The sequence below is a fragment of the Monodelphis domestica genome, chromosome 7 (genome assembly GCF_027887165.1).
Source record: "Monodelphis domestica isolate mMonDom1 chromosome 7, mMonDom1.pri, whole genome shotgun sequence".
Classification (NCBI taxonomy): domain Eukaryota; kingdom Metazoa; phylum Chordata; class Mammalia; order Didelphimorphia; family Didelphidae; genus Monodelphis; species Monodelphis domestica.
The window spans coordinates 68,602,425-68,619,508 of record NC_077233.1 but is presented as its reverse complement, the minus strand read 5'-3'; the positions used below and the strand labels follow the sequence as shown (position 1 = coordinate 68,619,508).

General features: G+C 39.9%; 1 protein-coding gene across 4 annotated transcripts in view; it reads right to left on the bottom strand.

Moving 5' to 3' along the window:
* Positions 1 to 17,084, bottom strand: part of BLVRA (biliverdin reductase A) — a 47,529-nt gene that overhangs the window by 15,217 nt on the left and 15,228 nt on the right. For 3 of the 4 annotated variants that reach the window (XM_056804819.1, XM_056804818.1, XM_016424557.2), the window contains exons 2-4: positions 8,101 to 8,222; positions 3,135 to 3,254; positions 2,061 to 2,158 (exon numbers count right to left, since the gene is read on the bottom strand). In XM_056804819.1, coding sequence (XP_056660797.1) covers positions 2,061 to 2,158; positions 3,135 to 3,254; positions 8,101 to 8,222 — 340 coding nt within the window. The remainder of the gene's footprint in view (positions 1 to 2,060; positions 2,159 to 3,134; positions 3,255 to 8,100; positions 8,223 to 17,084) is intronic. The other variant, XM_056804820.1, reaches the window with a different exon arrangement.

Here is a 17,084-nt window from a genome sequence, read left to right as displayed (position 1 = left end):
AAAGGTGCTACTCATCTCTTTTTTACAGGTGAAGAAACCAAGATTAAGAGATGTTAAAGTAATCTGTCCAGAGAAATACAAATGAGTATCAAAAGTAAGATTCGGGCAAGATTTGCACCCAGATCTTCCTGATTCTAGCATTCTTTTCACTGAGCCACCAAGTTGTCTGCATAACACAAAACAGCCAAGGGCCATTCCATGCCCTACCATCAATAAAGATTCAAGGAGGGGCTCCAACTCTGTCTACCCCCATCTCTGCTCCTGAGCCATGAAAAATGACTTCCAAAACAATGGTCCCAACACATCACAAGATCATCAACCACCAAAGAACAGACTCAGGCCAGAGGAAAATGGGATTTCAGGCTGAAGCAGGCTGAAGAGGTGTTTAGCAATAACTGAATCCAAGATCTTAATTTTGTAGACGAATAGACTGAAGCACAGAGAAGTAAAATGATTTGCCTGAGGTCACTCAGGAAATAAGTCTCAAAGACAGGATCCAAATTCAGATCTTTTGACTCTAAATCCTGTGCTCTAAATACCCTGCCAGGACCTGCAGGCAACAATACTCCTGAGTGCCACAGAACCAAAGTAAAATATAATTGGGAAATATTTGACAAAACAAACAAGCTTCTAGCAGAACATAGATAATATTAATATGTGTTTTTCTAAGTCCAAATGCAGTTGGCAAAGATCCATATATATAGTTTAATGATCCTCATTTCCATTTGAGTTTGATACCACAGCTCTATGTCATGCTAGCTCCCTAATTTGCTTGGTATATTCTGCTTACTAAGGCAGGAAGATATACCAATACATTTTTTTGCAGAATAAAAAAATTGCTTTCTCAAGATATTATGGTTCTTTATGTAAGTAAGTACAAAAAGGATAACCATTTGAATTCTATCAATAATCAAGACAGAGCATGTGGCCTTCAATCAATCAGCAGTCTAACTTCAATTCATATTATTCGTTAAAAAAAAAAACAACAACCTTACCTTCCATCTTAAAATCAACACTGTGCATTTGTTCCAAGGCATAAGACTGGTAGGAATAGGCAACTAGAGTTAAGTGACTTGCCCAGGGTCACATAGCTAAGAAATATCAGAGATCATATCTGAACTCAGGACCTCCTTTCTCCAGTCCTGGCTCTGTATTCACTGAGCCACCTAGCTTCCCCCTTCTATATTATTCTTACATGCCAGATTCTTTTTTTATTTTCTTTCTTTTCTCTCACAAATATACTATATATTTTAGAGGTTTAATACAAACTTGAAACTATAAGGGTCTGGCAAAACCTCTCTTAGCTTAGGGAAATGTGCTGTTTATATATATTGAGTACTCAGTGATTTAGCACTATTTTTTTCTGTAGATAATGTGAACATTACAATTATGAAACTCCAAAGGCATCATAGTTTAGTAAAAAGAATATTGTATTTGAAGTCAGAGGACCTGAATTTTGAATCAAAAGACCAAGTTTGGGTCTGATTCCACCATGAACTAAATATATGATTGTGGACGGATCATTTAATCTCCTTGGGCCTCAGTTTCTTCATCTGTAAAATGAGAATAACAGTACCTATACTATCTACTTCACAAGGTTATTATGAGGAATCAAGCTATAAAGCAACATATAACATACAAATGAATATATAAATATCCATCATCATTATGGAATTAGAATAATCCTGGAATTGAATATTTCTGCTGGACAAATGACATCAATATAAAAGAACTAGGTGGCATAATAAATAGAGTCCTGGGACTGGAGACAGGAAAAGTCCTCTTACTAGGTGTATGACCCTAAGCAAGTCATTTAACCCTATTTGCCACAATTTCTTTGCATGTAAAACAAACTGGCAAACCACTCCAGTATCTTTGCCAAGAAAACCCAAAATGGGATCACAAAGAGTTGGACATGACTAAGAAGCAACCGAACAACAACAAAACGTCAGGATTAGACAGTGGGACTCAAGGTGCAATTTGGATAGATATTTCTCCAGGCTCATTGATTAAATTTTAGCCAGAGGATTTAATATCTAACCTATCAGAATGGTCATCACCTTTCTCCTCTGCTATCTTCCAGAGTTCCTGGGCTGATGCCAGAGATAAAGCCATTGGATATTCCACAAGGACATGTTTGCCAGCTCTGAGAAACTGCCTTTGGAGTAAAAGAAAAAACATGGAAATTAAACCTCAAAAAAGTTTCTGTAATTCCAAACCCAGAAAGGAATGAATGTCCAGCTGTATGCACACACACACACACGTGTGTATGTGTGTGTGTGTGTGTGTGTGTGTGTGAAGGAAAAAAACCCAAACCAGAGGATACAAAGAGAAGCAAGCCCCCCAACATCTTCCGCCTCCCTCTACAGAGATAATAGGGCTCTGAAGCTTCCATTCTGCTGCCAAATCAATTCAAGAAGCATTTGTGAGTTACTTGCTAGAGATTTAGAGAAGAGTGAAAAGAATAAGAAACTAAGCATCAATCAGGACTGGTAGGAACTCTGTCTCTTGACACTAACTGAATGAGTGAGCATGTACAAATCACTTAATTTCTCCAAAAGTGTTCTCTCATATATAAAACAAAGTTAATAATGCAAGTATCAGGAGGCAGAGGAGTGACTTGAGCATTTCTTCTTCCTCGTCTACCTCATATGCCAGAAGTAACATGATTCTTACCTGAATTCCTTTCTTTTTAAAGTTTAAAATTTTATTTTTATTTTAATTTATTAAATTTTATTTTTATTTTTTTAAGTTTAATTATAATTTAAAAATTTTTAACCCTTACCTTTCATCTTAGAAGCAATACTGTGTATTGGTTTTAAGGCAGAAGGGCAGTAAGGGCTAGGCAATGGGAGTTAAGTGTCTTGCCCAGGGTCACACAGCCAGGAAGTGTCTGAGGCCAGATTTGAAACCAGATCCTCTCCTCTTGTCTTTAAACCTGACTCTCAATCCACTGATCCACCTAGCTGTGTCCTTCTCCCACCTGCATTTCAATTCACCTTTGGAGTAGACATTCACAGCTAATTAGAACCCAGTTCCTACCCAGTTTGCTAGGCAGCTCCCACTTGGCAAAGAACAAAAGAGATGGGGGACAGTCCTAGAATCATGGATACAAAAAGGGTCAGAAAACCAACCTGATATACTCCTCATGGCTAATGTTCTCATTGCAGATGTAGGCGACGTCAACTTCAGCACTAGAAAGAGCATCTTGCAGGGAGATTTGCTTTGCCTCATTAATGTTACCAAGTTCTCGCCTAGGAAAGCCACAGGGAAAGAGGGAAGTGAGAATTGAAAAGAAATAGGTCATCTAGTTTGAAAAACAAACAGCATCCATTTTCCACCCACCTAGAAGTCCAGGCTACAGTATTCAGGATAGTAGAATTCTCTCCCTTCCTCCATCACCATCATCTCATTTTCAGGTCATTTCCCAGTGGGTCTGTCCATCTGATGGGAACAATGCTTCCATGGAAGCAGCTACAAATCAGAGTTCTTTGCGTCTAGCTTACTGTAGCATGATCTTACTCATTCATCAAAGTGGAATGAAAGGGGAGCACAGAGCAAGACCCAATTTGGGTCCTTTGGGCAGAGCTTTTTGGTTACTGGTAGGAGGGATTCTAGTCACACATTCTGCAAAACTCAATCATTTCTCAGAACCCAATTCACCTCACAAAGATGAATATGGTGCTGTTACTATGATAATTCCCTTCTATTTGCATAGGGCTTAAAAAGAACACCCTTATCTTCCATTTTAGTATTAAATCTATGTATTGGTTCCAAGGCAGAAGAGTGGTAAGAGCTAGACAGTGGGATAACATAACTAGGAAGTATCTGAGGCCATATTAGAACCCAGGACCTCCCATCTCTAGACCCAATTCTCAATCCACTGAGTCACCTAACTGCCGTGTTGCATAGAACCTTGAAGTACGGAACCACAAACCCATTTGATCCCCACAAATATCTTTTTAGATGAGCATGGCAAAGATTATTATACCCATTTTCTGGATGAAGAAACTGAGGGCCAAGGATCTAAAATGATTACCCTCACGGTTGTCGTCATTTTTTCTTCTCCGGCTCATTTTACAGATAAGGAAACTGAGGCAAACAGGGTTAAGTGACTTGCCCAGCGTTGTACAGCTATTAAGTATCTGAGATCCGATTAGAACTCAGGAAGATGACTCTTCCTGATTACAGGCCTAGCACTCTGTGCCCTATGGCATCACCTAGCGGCCACAAACTAACAAGGTAAGGGCTAGAATTCAAGGCTTCTATTTCCTAATCTTAGAATCACAGACTGTCCAAAATGGAATTAAATGTCACCTATTCTTACCCTCTCATTTTATGGATGAGGAACTGAGGTTGTGATATGTTCAAGGCCACCTGGGTGGAAAGTAAGAAAGCTGAGATTTAACCCAGTCTTCCTGCCAATGCAGTGCTCTCTCGACTCTGTCATACTGTTTCCCAACATGTAAAGGTCCCCTTCCCAGTTCTGCCTGACTTCACACATCACTGAGATGCCACATCATGTGTGTAGCCATTCCCTAAAGGCTGCAATCAAGTGAAACCAGTTTTGTGGGATTCATTTGAGGTCATCCCAAGTGCTACTGACAGGGGTTGACTCTCAGGCAATATATAGTTCTTTTTTTAACTATATTTAAAATTTTTCTAATTATGGGTAGAAGCAGTTTTTAATATTAGTTTTTTTCCATCCTTGCAATCTAATTTCTCTCCCGCCCTGAGCAGTAAGAAATCTGACATAGCTTATCCATGTGCTGCCATGAAATCCATATTCCCATATGCATCCCAACATACAGATTCAAGAGAAGCTCCAGGAAGTAAATTCAACGATAACAACAACAATGATGAAAATCCCAAGAATAGCTATTGGTATTCGTATAGGACTTCCAGGTGCAAAGCACACTGCAACTAGTATGTAACTTGACCCTCACAATAATCCAGGGAGGCACATTATGGTATTATTATCACCAGCAAAGGGGGTTCAGTGGATACAGTGTGGAATTAGGGGTCTGGAAGACCTGAGTTCAAATTTGACCTTGGAAATTTCCTAACTGTGTGATCAAGGCAAGTCACGTTAGCCCATTTGCCTCCGTTTTCTATAAAATAAGTTGGAGAAGGAAATAGCAAACCACTCTAGTATCTGTGCCAAGAAAATCCCAAATGGGGTCCCAAAGGGTTGGGCATGATTGAAAAATGACTGAACAAATTCATTAATGAATTAGAGAATGGGATGCTGGGTATGCAGTGCATTCCTTTAATCCCCCCACTACCAGATAAGCTGCTGGTGACAGACTGCAGGAAATCAGGAGTTCTGAGCTGCAATAAGTTAAGCTGACTAGGTGTCTGCCATAAGTCTAGCAGCAGTACCATGAGCTCCCAAGCTGCCTAAGGAGGAGAGAAATCAGTCAGGGCAGAAACAGAGAAGGTCAAAGATCCCATGCTCATCTGGCCAATGAGTGGTTGCTCTATTTCTAGTGTGGAGACGTAGTCTCCAAAACAATAAAACATGATATGTGTGTGTGTGTGTGTGCGCGCGCATGCACTCGCTATGTGTGCTATGCCCAACGGGGCAAAAGTCAATATGGAGTCAAACAGAGGACTAGGCAGTGCCTCCTCTGTGCTGGATACTATTAAATGAAATAGATACAAAGACAAAAACCAAACATTTAAGAGGCTTAGGAAGGATAACTTGTATGCCTATAAGTTCTTAAATCATCTATAAAATAAAAACAAAATAATTTAGAAAGAAGGATCTAAAACCTCGGGGTAGAGGGGAGGTTGGGAAAGGCATGAGTTAAAGGGAGCATTTATAAGGAGCTCTGAGGTCAAGTTGAGCTTTTCAAAAGGGAAGAGAAAGGACACAGGGGACAGCTAATGCAGAGGCATGGTGACAGGAAATGGGAGCTGGAGTACTGTGTGTGAGGAACAAAAAGAAAGTCAGTTTGGCTGGACCACAGATAACTGGAAGGTGACGGCTCGTCTGTGCATTCAGAGAGAAGGCTCATGGGACACAGGTGGAGAAGACTCAGTGTCACCCTCTAGAAGTGAATGAATACATGGATGCTTAATGCAATTATTAATCAATGTGTATATGTAATTATTACTCATATCTTTATAAATCACAGTGCTAAACACTGAGGACCCAAATAGAAACTAGAACTGCCTGCCCCCTGCTCTCAAGGAGTTCCCATTCTAAGAGGAATTACACCATAAATGGAAGATTTCAGTTGAGAGTCCCAAGGCCCTTCAGATATAGCAACAAAGCAGAGAGTTCAGTCATTTCAGTCATGTCAATTCTTCATGACCCCATTTAGGGTTTTCTTAGTGAAGACATCATTTCTTTCTCCATCTGATTTTACAGATGAGGAAGCTGAGGCAAACAAAGTTATGTAACTTGTTCAGGGTTACACACAGCTAGTAAATATCTGAGACCAGATTTGAATTCAAGATGAGTCTTCCTGCCTGGCACTCTACCCACTGTACCACCTCACTGTCCCCAAAGCAGATGGAAAAGTCTCTTATTTAATGTCATCATTTCCACCAATATAATCATATTAGTTTCTGATGTTGAACCACTTGACAGAACTTTGGTAGCAAGAACTTCCTTTTCTGGGTCTTCTTCACAGGGGCCATTTCCTAGGATAATGATTAAGGCTGGAAGCATTGCTATTCCAAAGGCTCTTTGGTTCAGGGTTCTGGCCTGTCTCCATTAGGGTCTGAGGGGAGATGGTGGTCAAGATTTCGGTGGGTGATTCAAACTTGTACGGCCCATGCTTCCTCCTGTCTCTCCCTTAAGTACCTGCTTTAAGCTAGGCTGGTATCCTTGCCTTGGTCATACCAACTGGTTGCCAGTTGGTTGGGGATGGCTGACCCCTTTTCCATAGGACTTGCTTCTCCAAATAATGGCTACAAGAGATGGGCAAGAAGCAGGACTGATGCTCTGGGGGGATTCTGCCACTCCCAGGGCTCCTGTGTTTATGTGCCTGTTAGTGGCAATTGGTCATAGATAATTAATGGTGATGAGGAAGGTGGACCCTAGCTCCACAATAATTTCTCTCCACAATGATGGTTGCTGGGACTGGGCTAGAAGTATGCTGGGTAGTTCGGGGTTCCCAGGCTCTTGGGTTCAGGGTCCAGGACTCTCTCCACTGGGGGACGTCAAGGAATGTTAGTTGTTTCACTGTCTCCTATCTGTCTATCTGTCTGTCTGTTTGTTTCAGAAGTATTATGGCAAGTTCATTTCCTCCATGCTCATGAAACTCAGGAGAGTCAGTAGGATATGGCCGGAAGAGTATAAGATGGGCAAGCAAAAGACCTGACTTTGAGCCTGAACTCTAACACCTCCCAGCTGAGTGAGTCACCAGGGGCGCCCACTCACTTCACTTGGCTCAACCATAGTTTCTTCAGGGGCAAAGTGGAAATTATGATCCCCTCCCTGCCAATTTCATAGGGCCGTCACAAGAAAAGCTTTAGAAACCAGAAAGTGTTATACAAATATGCTACTGTGCTTACATATTTAATTATACAATATAATCATTTATGTAATCGAAATGCACCATACAAATGTGATCTAATATTTACAAATAAAATAATGCTATACAAATACAATCATGCTATGTAATATAAGTGATACATAAAAGTGTCATTATAGTTATATATATACATAATTATGCCATACAAATAATAATCATGTTATACAATATAAGTATTATATAAGTATGCTATTATTTTCATATATATAAAATTATAATCATGCTACATATTATAAAAGCACTACATAAATGTGTTATTCTATATATAATAATGCCATGCAAATATAATCATGCTATACAATATAAAATGGCTATACAAATGTGTTATTTCTTGCCTATAGGTATATATATATATATATATATATATGTATATAGCAACAAAACTTCTAATATAAATAGGGAATTTCAAAGCTGCAAAAAATAGTTGTGGAGAAATAAAGACATCGATTTAAAGAAACTTTCCTTTTTGGAGCACTTAACAAGCAATCAAACAATAACTTTACTGGATGTTGATTGTATAGAGGGTCTGGGACAAACCTTGGAAATCACTAACCTGGACACAAATCCAATCAGTTTCAGAGGGTCAGCAGGAGGTGGGGGCGTCTGCAAATCCCTTATCCGCACAGATCCAGCCCTGCCAACACCAACTACCACAACGCCAAACATTCTTTCTGGCTACAAAAAAAAAATGGGAGTCTGAAAAGAAGATACAGACATTCAAGAAGAAACCATATGGGGGGGAGGAAGAAATGAGAGCACAGGATCATAGATTTAGAACTAGACAGGACCTTAGAGTCCATCTAGAATATACTCATCATTCCTTGTCATGAAGAAACTAAGTATCAGAGGAATTAAGCAATTTGCCCTAGTTTACAGAGGTAGGATTTGAACACAGGTCCTCTGACTCCAAAATCAATGTTTTTTCCATTATATAATGCTGCTTTCAGAGGCTTGCCAAGTCTCTCTAACTGACACAGACATCCAGGAAGAGGATTCAAGTAAAAGGTTAATATTGTCCCCTTGTCCCTTGGAACCTCTAACATGGATGAAAACTCTTCTGAAAGTCACAGCACAACTACTAAAAATTGTTGTTGCATTGTTGAATTGTTTTTCAGTTGTGTCTGACTTTTCATGACTCAATTTGTAATTTTCCTGGCAAAGATAATGGAGTGGTTTGCTATTTCCTTCTCCAGCTCATTTTATAGTTCAGGAAACTAAGGCAATAATATTTCCCTAGGGAAAAAAAAAGACCAAACACCATCATTATGTGAGATAACAACAGTGGGTGTCCTCAAACAAAAGGGTCCCCCAATTCACTTTTGGATAATTCCACTGCAACCAACAAAAGCACCAAAGCATTTTGTCAATAGACTATGACCCTGGGAACATGGGCTAGTCCCTTTGTCCTCTCCCCTACCCTTATTCAAATTTAAGCCATCCAATCATCAACTGTCTCTAAAAGAGTACAACCTATCAGTTTGAAGGATTTCAGAATACAAGATTACTGATAAACTAATAATTAATAATAATAGTAATAATTGATAATTGTAGAGTCCTTTAAGGCTTATACTTCCCCTGCGTCATTTCATAAAGTCCCTTTAAGCTCTCCATTCTGTCCTCTGTATCCAGCCTAATCACAGGCTCTAGTTTTTAGGGGGCTTTTGTCTGACCTTGTCAATTCTAATTTGCTTTATCTCCTCCTAGGTGGACTAAACCTCTTGGGATCCTTTCTTATAGATTATAGGATCACGATTAGAGAGCTAAAAGGGTCTCAGAAGCCACCTAATTCAACTCCTTCATGTTAGTGATAAGGAAACTGAGGCTCAGTGTGGTTAAATGACTTGCCCAATGAAACCCAGATAATTAAGTGACAGAGATGGGATCTGAACCCTGGTTTTCTTACATTAGATGCAAAGTTCTTGCTATGTCCGTGAGCAATGTGGATTTTATGACAGATTCAAAGTTTGAGACTATCACTCACCTCTTGAGACTTGGCTTTGAAATTTAAACAGATTGCCAGTAGGCAGTAGTAAATGCCTTGGTCTCATTGGCCAGATTTAGCCATTATTTCTCTCTTTCAAAAGAAAACAGGAAAAGTCGAGTAGCGAATATTTTTAAAATAAATTTAATTTTTAAAAATGAACCAAAATTAATTCTATCCTCCTCACCTCCCCCTTCCAATTTGAGGAAAAAACCAATGCCAACACCACCAACAAAATCCCTATAACAATTGTGAATCCTTGTAACCTGCATCAGCTAGGTTGAAAAAAATGGGTGTCTCTGTTTGTACCTCAAGTCTGTCTCTCTGTCTGTCTGTCTCTCTTTCTCTCTCTGCCTCTCTCAGGAAAAAATCCTTCTTAGAGTCAGTACAAGTATTAGTTCAAGGCAGAAGAGCAGCAAGAACTAGGCAACTGGGATTAAGGGACTTGCCTGGGGTCACACATCTAGGAATGGTCTAAGGCTAGATTTGACCCCAGGTCATCCCATCTCTAGGCCTGGCACTCTATCCACTGAGCCACCTGACTGCCGCCATTAATTTTCTTTTGATGAGAGCCATTCTCTATCCAAATAGAGTGAACAGCTGTTATTATATTTACAATCTATTATCTTTCTATTGAAGATGACAATTCTGGCATGTCTGCTCTCATAAAAGAAGCTATCTATCTTCTCCTACTATCTGGTAGTAGAATAAAACTTAGGAACCCTAAAGAGTCAGACAATCAACCAATAAGCATCTGTCAAGTGGTCATTCTATACTAGGCACCTTGTTAAGCTTAAAGGACATAGAGAAAAAGAGAAGCCATCCTTGCCTTTGAGAGCTGACGTCGTGACCAGGGGAGACAATGAGTCTATATCAGCTGTCTACAAGCCACATAGAGAGAAGATGTAAAGTGGAGAAGAAGGCACCAGTAGCTGAAGGCATGAGAAAATACTTCCTGCAGAAAGTGGCACTTGAGCTGAGGAGACAGAACATGGAGGTTCTGAAAAGGAAAGGTGAGGAGGGAGAGTGAGTTAGGCATGGGGGACACCCAGGACAAAAGGCTGGAGCCAGAAGATGGAGTTTCATGAGTGAAGAATAACAAAAAGGGCTGTGTGGCTGGACTATAAAGGGATAAACTAAAAGAAAATGAGGCATAGTAAACCCTGCTACAGAAGAGGAGTTCTCTGGGGATTTACATTGAGTAATCCCAGATAAACACTGCAAGTGAATAATGAACTTTGGCAGGGGAGGAAAAGTGGGAGGGATGGGGGAGAAAATTACTGTATTTCCAGTTCCCCAAGGTAAGTATAGGTTTGTGCAAAATGAATGAAAGTATATTACCAAGGGCAGCTGGGTGGTTCAGTGGACAGAGAGTCAGGCCTGAAGATGGGAGATCCTGGGTTCAAATCTGGCCTCAGACACTCCCTAGCTATGTGACCCTGGGGAAGTCATTTAATCCTGTTTGCCTACCCTTGTCCCTCTGTCTCAGAATTGTTACTAAGGCAGAAAGTAAAAACTTTTAAAAGTCTATTATTAATACTATCCACTCTCCTTTCACACATATGCAAAAGAACTTTAAAAAATTTTTAGTAAATAAGAGCTACAAATCACAAAAACCGGGCTATCCCTTATTCTCTGCCCTCTGATGTTTTGCTATACTCCAATATAGAGGATCATATAACAAAAATAACAATAATAGGCAGTGTTTATTTGGAGCATCAAGACTTTCAAAGAGCTGTATAAGTATCATCTTATTTTGTCCACATAATCCTGGAAGATAAGTGCTATTGTTTTCCCCATTTTACAGATGAGACAATCTAAAGAGATATTTTAAGTGATTTGCTCAGCATCAGCTAGTATGTGCCTGAGGCTGGATTTGAATGTGGGTCTTCCTGATTCTAAGTTCAACATTCTATCTACTGTGCCATCTAAGTATATGATCATATTTCAGTGGTTTGGTGATCTCATTAATGGGGCTATTCCCTTTAAATATCCTCTAGTGTTTGTTATACACAACTGGACAATCAGGAATTCTGAATCCTTTTGGCTCTCCATGTCTAAGCTATCCAATATATTGCCTTGAGTACAGCAGATAAGACTAAGTACCATTTCATATTCATTTATGGTTTATTACAAAACACCTCCATATTTCACTTGACTGTCAAAACCATCCTAGGAGGCAGGTTACACCATTAAACTTTTTTTAACTCTTACCTTCAGTCCTAGTAACAACTCTAAGACAAAAGGGCAAGGCCTAGGCCAATAATGGGCAACCTTTTGAGCTTGGTATGTCAAAATTCACCAAAAAACTGAGCATAACTCAGGTGGTGTGTCACTTTTAGAAAAAAACCATAATTTCATGATATTTATAGTTTAAATAACAAAAATGGATAATTGTAATATATAACTGTATTTAATAAACCAAAAACTAATTATTTAACTTACCTGCTTAGTGACTTCTTTGTTCATCTGTCAGTTGGTTTCTTTTGTTTGTCTTGATGTTATTTAACTTGTGTGGGGTGCTGTGAACTAAGATAAGTGAGGGGAAGAGGGAATTCTTTAACTAACCTGCCTATAAGTGACTTTTTTGCTGCTGAATTTCATTGGCTAAATCTTCAATTGAAGGTTGGTATTTTGTACACTTCAAGCCCAAGCAAGCACTAACTTCATCTGTCAATCTGTTTCTTTTGTTGGTTTTGATATTATTTAACGCTGAGAATAAGGTCTCACAAAAGTACATAGAGGAGAAAATTGTGAGTAAAGCCATTGCTATATTTTTCAGGGTGCTAAAAGTGTCTGGTAATCGACTCCAGGCACTCCTCCTTTGCACATGGACTAGAGCCCTGTCCAGTCTTCCACTGGCCTGGCCCCACCCCCGCCCTGCCCCTCCCCCGCTGGCTGGGCCTGGGGCGCCTTGAGAGCAGTTCACTAGTGCTCCTTCCATGTATGCTCTCCTCCTCTCCACCCCAACAGGAGCCCCACATGCCCCAGCCACCTGGCGCATGCTGCCCATGGCTTGTCCTCCTCCCCCTGTAGCCAGAGGATGGAGCAGCCTCCCCCACAGGCTGGGGCATGGCTGTGGGCCCCACTCTGGGCAGTTCCTGGGCTCCAAAGTGCACAGGGCATGCTGAGCCCACATGAGGCCACATGTCATCAAAAAGGGCTACACGTATCGGTACTGGCATGTGTCATAGGTTCGCCATCATGGGCCTAGGCAATCAGGGTTAAGTGACTTACCTAGGGGCACAAAGCTAGGAAGTATCTGAGGCCAGATTTGAACACTAGTCTTCATGACTCCAGGTCTGGTGCTCTATCCACTAAGCCCCTCCAATAGTAACTTTCCTACAACCCATTTTATCAAAGGGGAAAAACTAAGACTCAGAAAGATTAAATACTTTGTCACCAAGATCACACAGCTAGCAAGTGGCAGAAGTAAAATTACAATCTGGATCTGTCAGACACTTGATTACTCAAGTCCAGAAAAAATCAATCTTGCCAAAAAGATATCTTGATCTCTGCTAAGTGTTTGGCAATACTTCTTCTGAAAGATTCCATGGATACACCATGTACTGATTTCTCATTTAAGAAATGTACTTGCAACAAGAAGAACAATTTATACAATAATACCACCACAAAAATAAACAATTTTGAAAGACTACAAACCTCTAATTAATGCAATGATCAATCAATATCCCAGAGAACTCATGATGAAATGTATTATCTGTGTCTTGATAGAGAGGTGATGGACTGGAGGTACAAACTAAGACATTCATTTTTTTGAGCTGGCTAATGCAGGTTACAAGGATTCATAATTGTTATAGGGATTTTGTTGGTGGTGTTGGCATTAGTTTTTCCCTCAAATTGGAACTGGAAGCTGAGGGAGAAAGAATTAATTTTGGTTCATTTTTTTAAAATAAATTTATTTTTAAAATATTTGCTACTCAACTTTTCCTGTTTTCTTTTGAAAAAAGTCAAGAGTTTTGGCTCCACCATGCTAAAAGTAAAAGACTATCTTACCTTTTCATCTTGGGGCTTTTCCCTTCTAGCTCAAAGATTTTAGAGCTAAAAGAGACCTCAGATGCCATCTAATCCAACCCCTTTATTTTTCAGATAAGGCAACTGAGGCACAAGGATGTTAAATTACTTGCCGGAATTCCCAGATGTGGCAACAGTCAGAAGTGGGGTTTTACACCAGGTCCTGTGATTCCAGAGCCACTCTCACTTCAATCTGCTACCTCCAACATCATGTTTCTTCCTTGACATCTTTGACTTGACTTTGTTTCTTCCCTGACCCATCACAGGATTTTAGAATACCCATTTGAGTTTAGATGCCACTGTTTTCATTTTTCTTTTTGTATTATTCTTTTTATTTATTTCATTAAATATTTCCCAATTAAGATGTGAAAGAATTTTTAGGCCATTTGAAACTTTTTAGTTTCAAATGCTCTCCCTTCTCCCCTTCCCTTCTCCTTAAAAAGGCAAGTACTTTGATTTTGCTTATACATGTGAGGCCATGCCTAATAGATTTCAATTTTTGGTTGAAGTTAGGTTTGTTTGTTTGTTTTTCAGAGAAAAAAGTTAGATTTTAAAAACAACAACTCTGACCATTGTTTTTATTTTGAAACAGCCACTCAAGACTGGCAAGCAGAGAATGTAAAAGTTGGAGTAACTGTGCCCTCTGCTGGTCTCCTGACCAATTTGCCTTCCTGAATTCTGAGGGTAAAAAGTGAGTGATTTCTTTGTTTCAGAATGGATGACTATTTCATGAACCTAATTCAGCCTGCTGGATTATGGCCAGAGAAATTGACAAATCCCAAAGGTGACCCTCGTATCCTTAATACATTATCCCACTCCCTCCCCTCCCCCTTTCCACTCAATTTTTCTCTTTGGAACCAAATGCTTCTCTCAAAAAATGCTCTAGAGAATAGCTGTGTATGATGCTTCCATTCACTTCAAAAAGCTCATTAAGACTTGGAAATCCTTTTGCATGCTTATTTTGTAAGCAAAATGGAAATCTGGGCCTTGTACAAAGACCTGTGGGTTCAGTCAGAAGACTTGAAACTGAGTCAGCAGCTGTGTGGTCTTGGGCAAGTCATTAGTTTCTCTGGGCCCCACTGTACAATGGCCATCAGAATACCTGCACTCCCTCTTTCACTGCATAATTTGTAAATCATGAAGCCTTGTATAATTAAAATACAAGTGATTTTATTCTACTAAACTGAGTCCCTCTAATTTTAAAAAGCTAGTGGTTGCACGTCTAATTCATTTGACCTTTTCTGGGCCTCAGGTTCCTAATATGAAAATAAGGACATTATACTCAATGGCTTCTATGGTCCAGCTCTAAATCTATGATTTAAGAAATGGTTATAGTTATTCTTAGCAATACAGTGATCCAAGACAATCTTGGAGACTCATGATGAAAAAAGGCATCGCCCTCCAGAGAAAGAACTTAGAGAATCTGAATGCAGACCAGAAAATGTTGAATTTTATTTTCTTCTTCTTTTCTTGTTGACATTTTCCACAAAATGACTAATATGGAAAAATGTTTTACTTGATAACACATTCAAAATCTATATCAGATTGATTTCCCAAATTGGAAGAGGGAGCTGGGTGGGGGAAAATCAATTTTGATTCATTAATCAAATAAATTTATTTTTAAAAATATGTGCTAGGAACTCAACTTTTCCTTTTTTTTCTTTTGAGAAAAATCAGAGTTTTGGCTCCACCATCCTGTGACCTGGCATGCAAAAAGCGAGAGACCATTTCACCTTTTCATCCTTCCATTCTTTGGGGGCTTGTCCCTCTCCTGTCTCAGTCAAGCCTGTACCCCCCTGCTTCCCAATGCTTCCAAACTAGTGACATGCATTAACCTAGGGAATATCTCCAACTCCTGCCTCCATCTTTTCCGCACCCATTTCCTCTTTAACTGCTTAACATCTGGCTACTAACCCATCACTTTCTCTACCTTCTCCAATGTCAGCAGTGGTCCACACTGAAATCTAAGACCCTTTTCTCACTCTTTTTCAGCCTTCTCAGTATCAAACATCATAGCTTCTTTGAGCAGTCAAAAACGGTAGGACTATTGGGGCTCAGTAAAACTCAATTCGTGATCCTCTGCATGCCTCCACACACGTGTATTGTGTATCTGCGTGTACGTTTGTGGATAGGGGACCAAGAACTCTGTGATTATGCCTTCCAAATCTCCATATACAATTCTGTTCCCACAGCAGTCTCATTCATCCATCTCTGTCTGCCAGATACTTTTCTCTCCTAAAATCTGGAGTTAACAAGCAGCAGCCCTGGTCCTTAAACCCAGTCCTCCACATTCCAACTCCAGAGACCTTTCCACTATACCACACCATAGATGCGGCTATTTAATGCATTTATTTAAAACATCAGAGAACGATCATTGGGACCAAATTGACTGTAAACATAGGGCAGAGCCTTATAGATGGTAAAGCCCCAAAGAAGTGTTCTGGAATGAATGCCTGCAAGAAAAGAAGGGATAGTCCATTTTCCCATTAAAGTCCTAAAAAGTTTCAGAATTCGGCTGAAGGTGTGTTTAGCACAGACTCTTTTTTCTCCTTCTGGGACCAAAATTCCCCCAGCCAAAAAGGGGTACGGATCAAGGGGCAAACTTGGACAGGACCAGAGGTCAACTCGATTGGAGACTTGGAGCAAGGGCAATGTCAAACAAATACATCTTTGGTCTCCTTCCCCACAATTCCTATGTGGCATTTTGGAGACAGTATATAAACTACAAACACAAATGGATATTTGAAGCCCATCCTGCCCAGACGTGTGATCAGACTGAATCAATTCCACCTTCAGTATTATATAATCACTTTCTTATTCTTTCCTTTAAAAAAAAAAAAGAACAGTTGTCATCCCCATTACTATGCAAGCCTGATCCCTGACACAGTATTTTCCTCACCGTAACCTTGTGCGGCTGGTAATGCAAACATAGCTATTACCCCCTTTCTACAAGTTTCGGGGTGACAGTGCTTTGGTTATTTTTTGGCAATGAAATAAAGATCATAAGATTGACCACAAGGTGGCGGTTTAGAAGTGTTCTGAAACCCACAGCTTCCAGAGGTAGGAAGGAAGGCATCCATGTACAGGAAAGAGTATCTTTTAAAATGGGATCTTACTGGCTTTACATCTAATTTGATGTAAAGGGGGGGGGGGGGGGGAGTCAAAAATGTTAAGAAAGAAACAGTAAAAAATGGAATCTTATAATAAATATTACAAAGGAAAATATCAAGAAGTCCTCTTTTAAATAGACCTCTATTAAGAAGAGGAGACCTTGAAAGCCAGACCCAAAGATGGGAGGTCCTGGGTTCAAGTCTGATCTCAGACACTTCCTGGCTGGGTGACCCTGGGCAAGTCACTTAACCCCCACTGTCTAGCCCTGACCGCTCTTCTGCTATAGAGCCAATACATACTACTGATTCTAAGACAGAAGGTAAGGGTTTAAAAAGAAGACCAGAGCCAATGCAATTCTCAGCACTCTTTCAAACCTTATTCCTTCATAGAACTTATAGAGAAGGGACCCT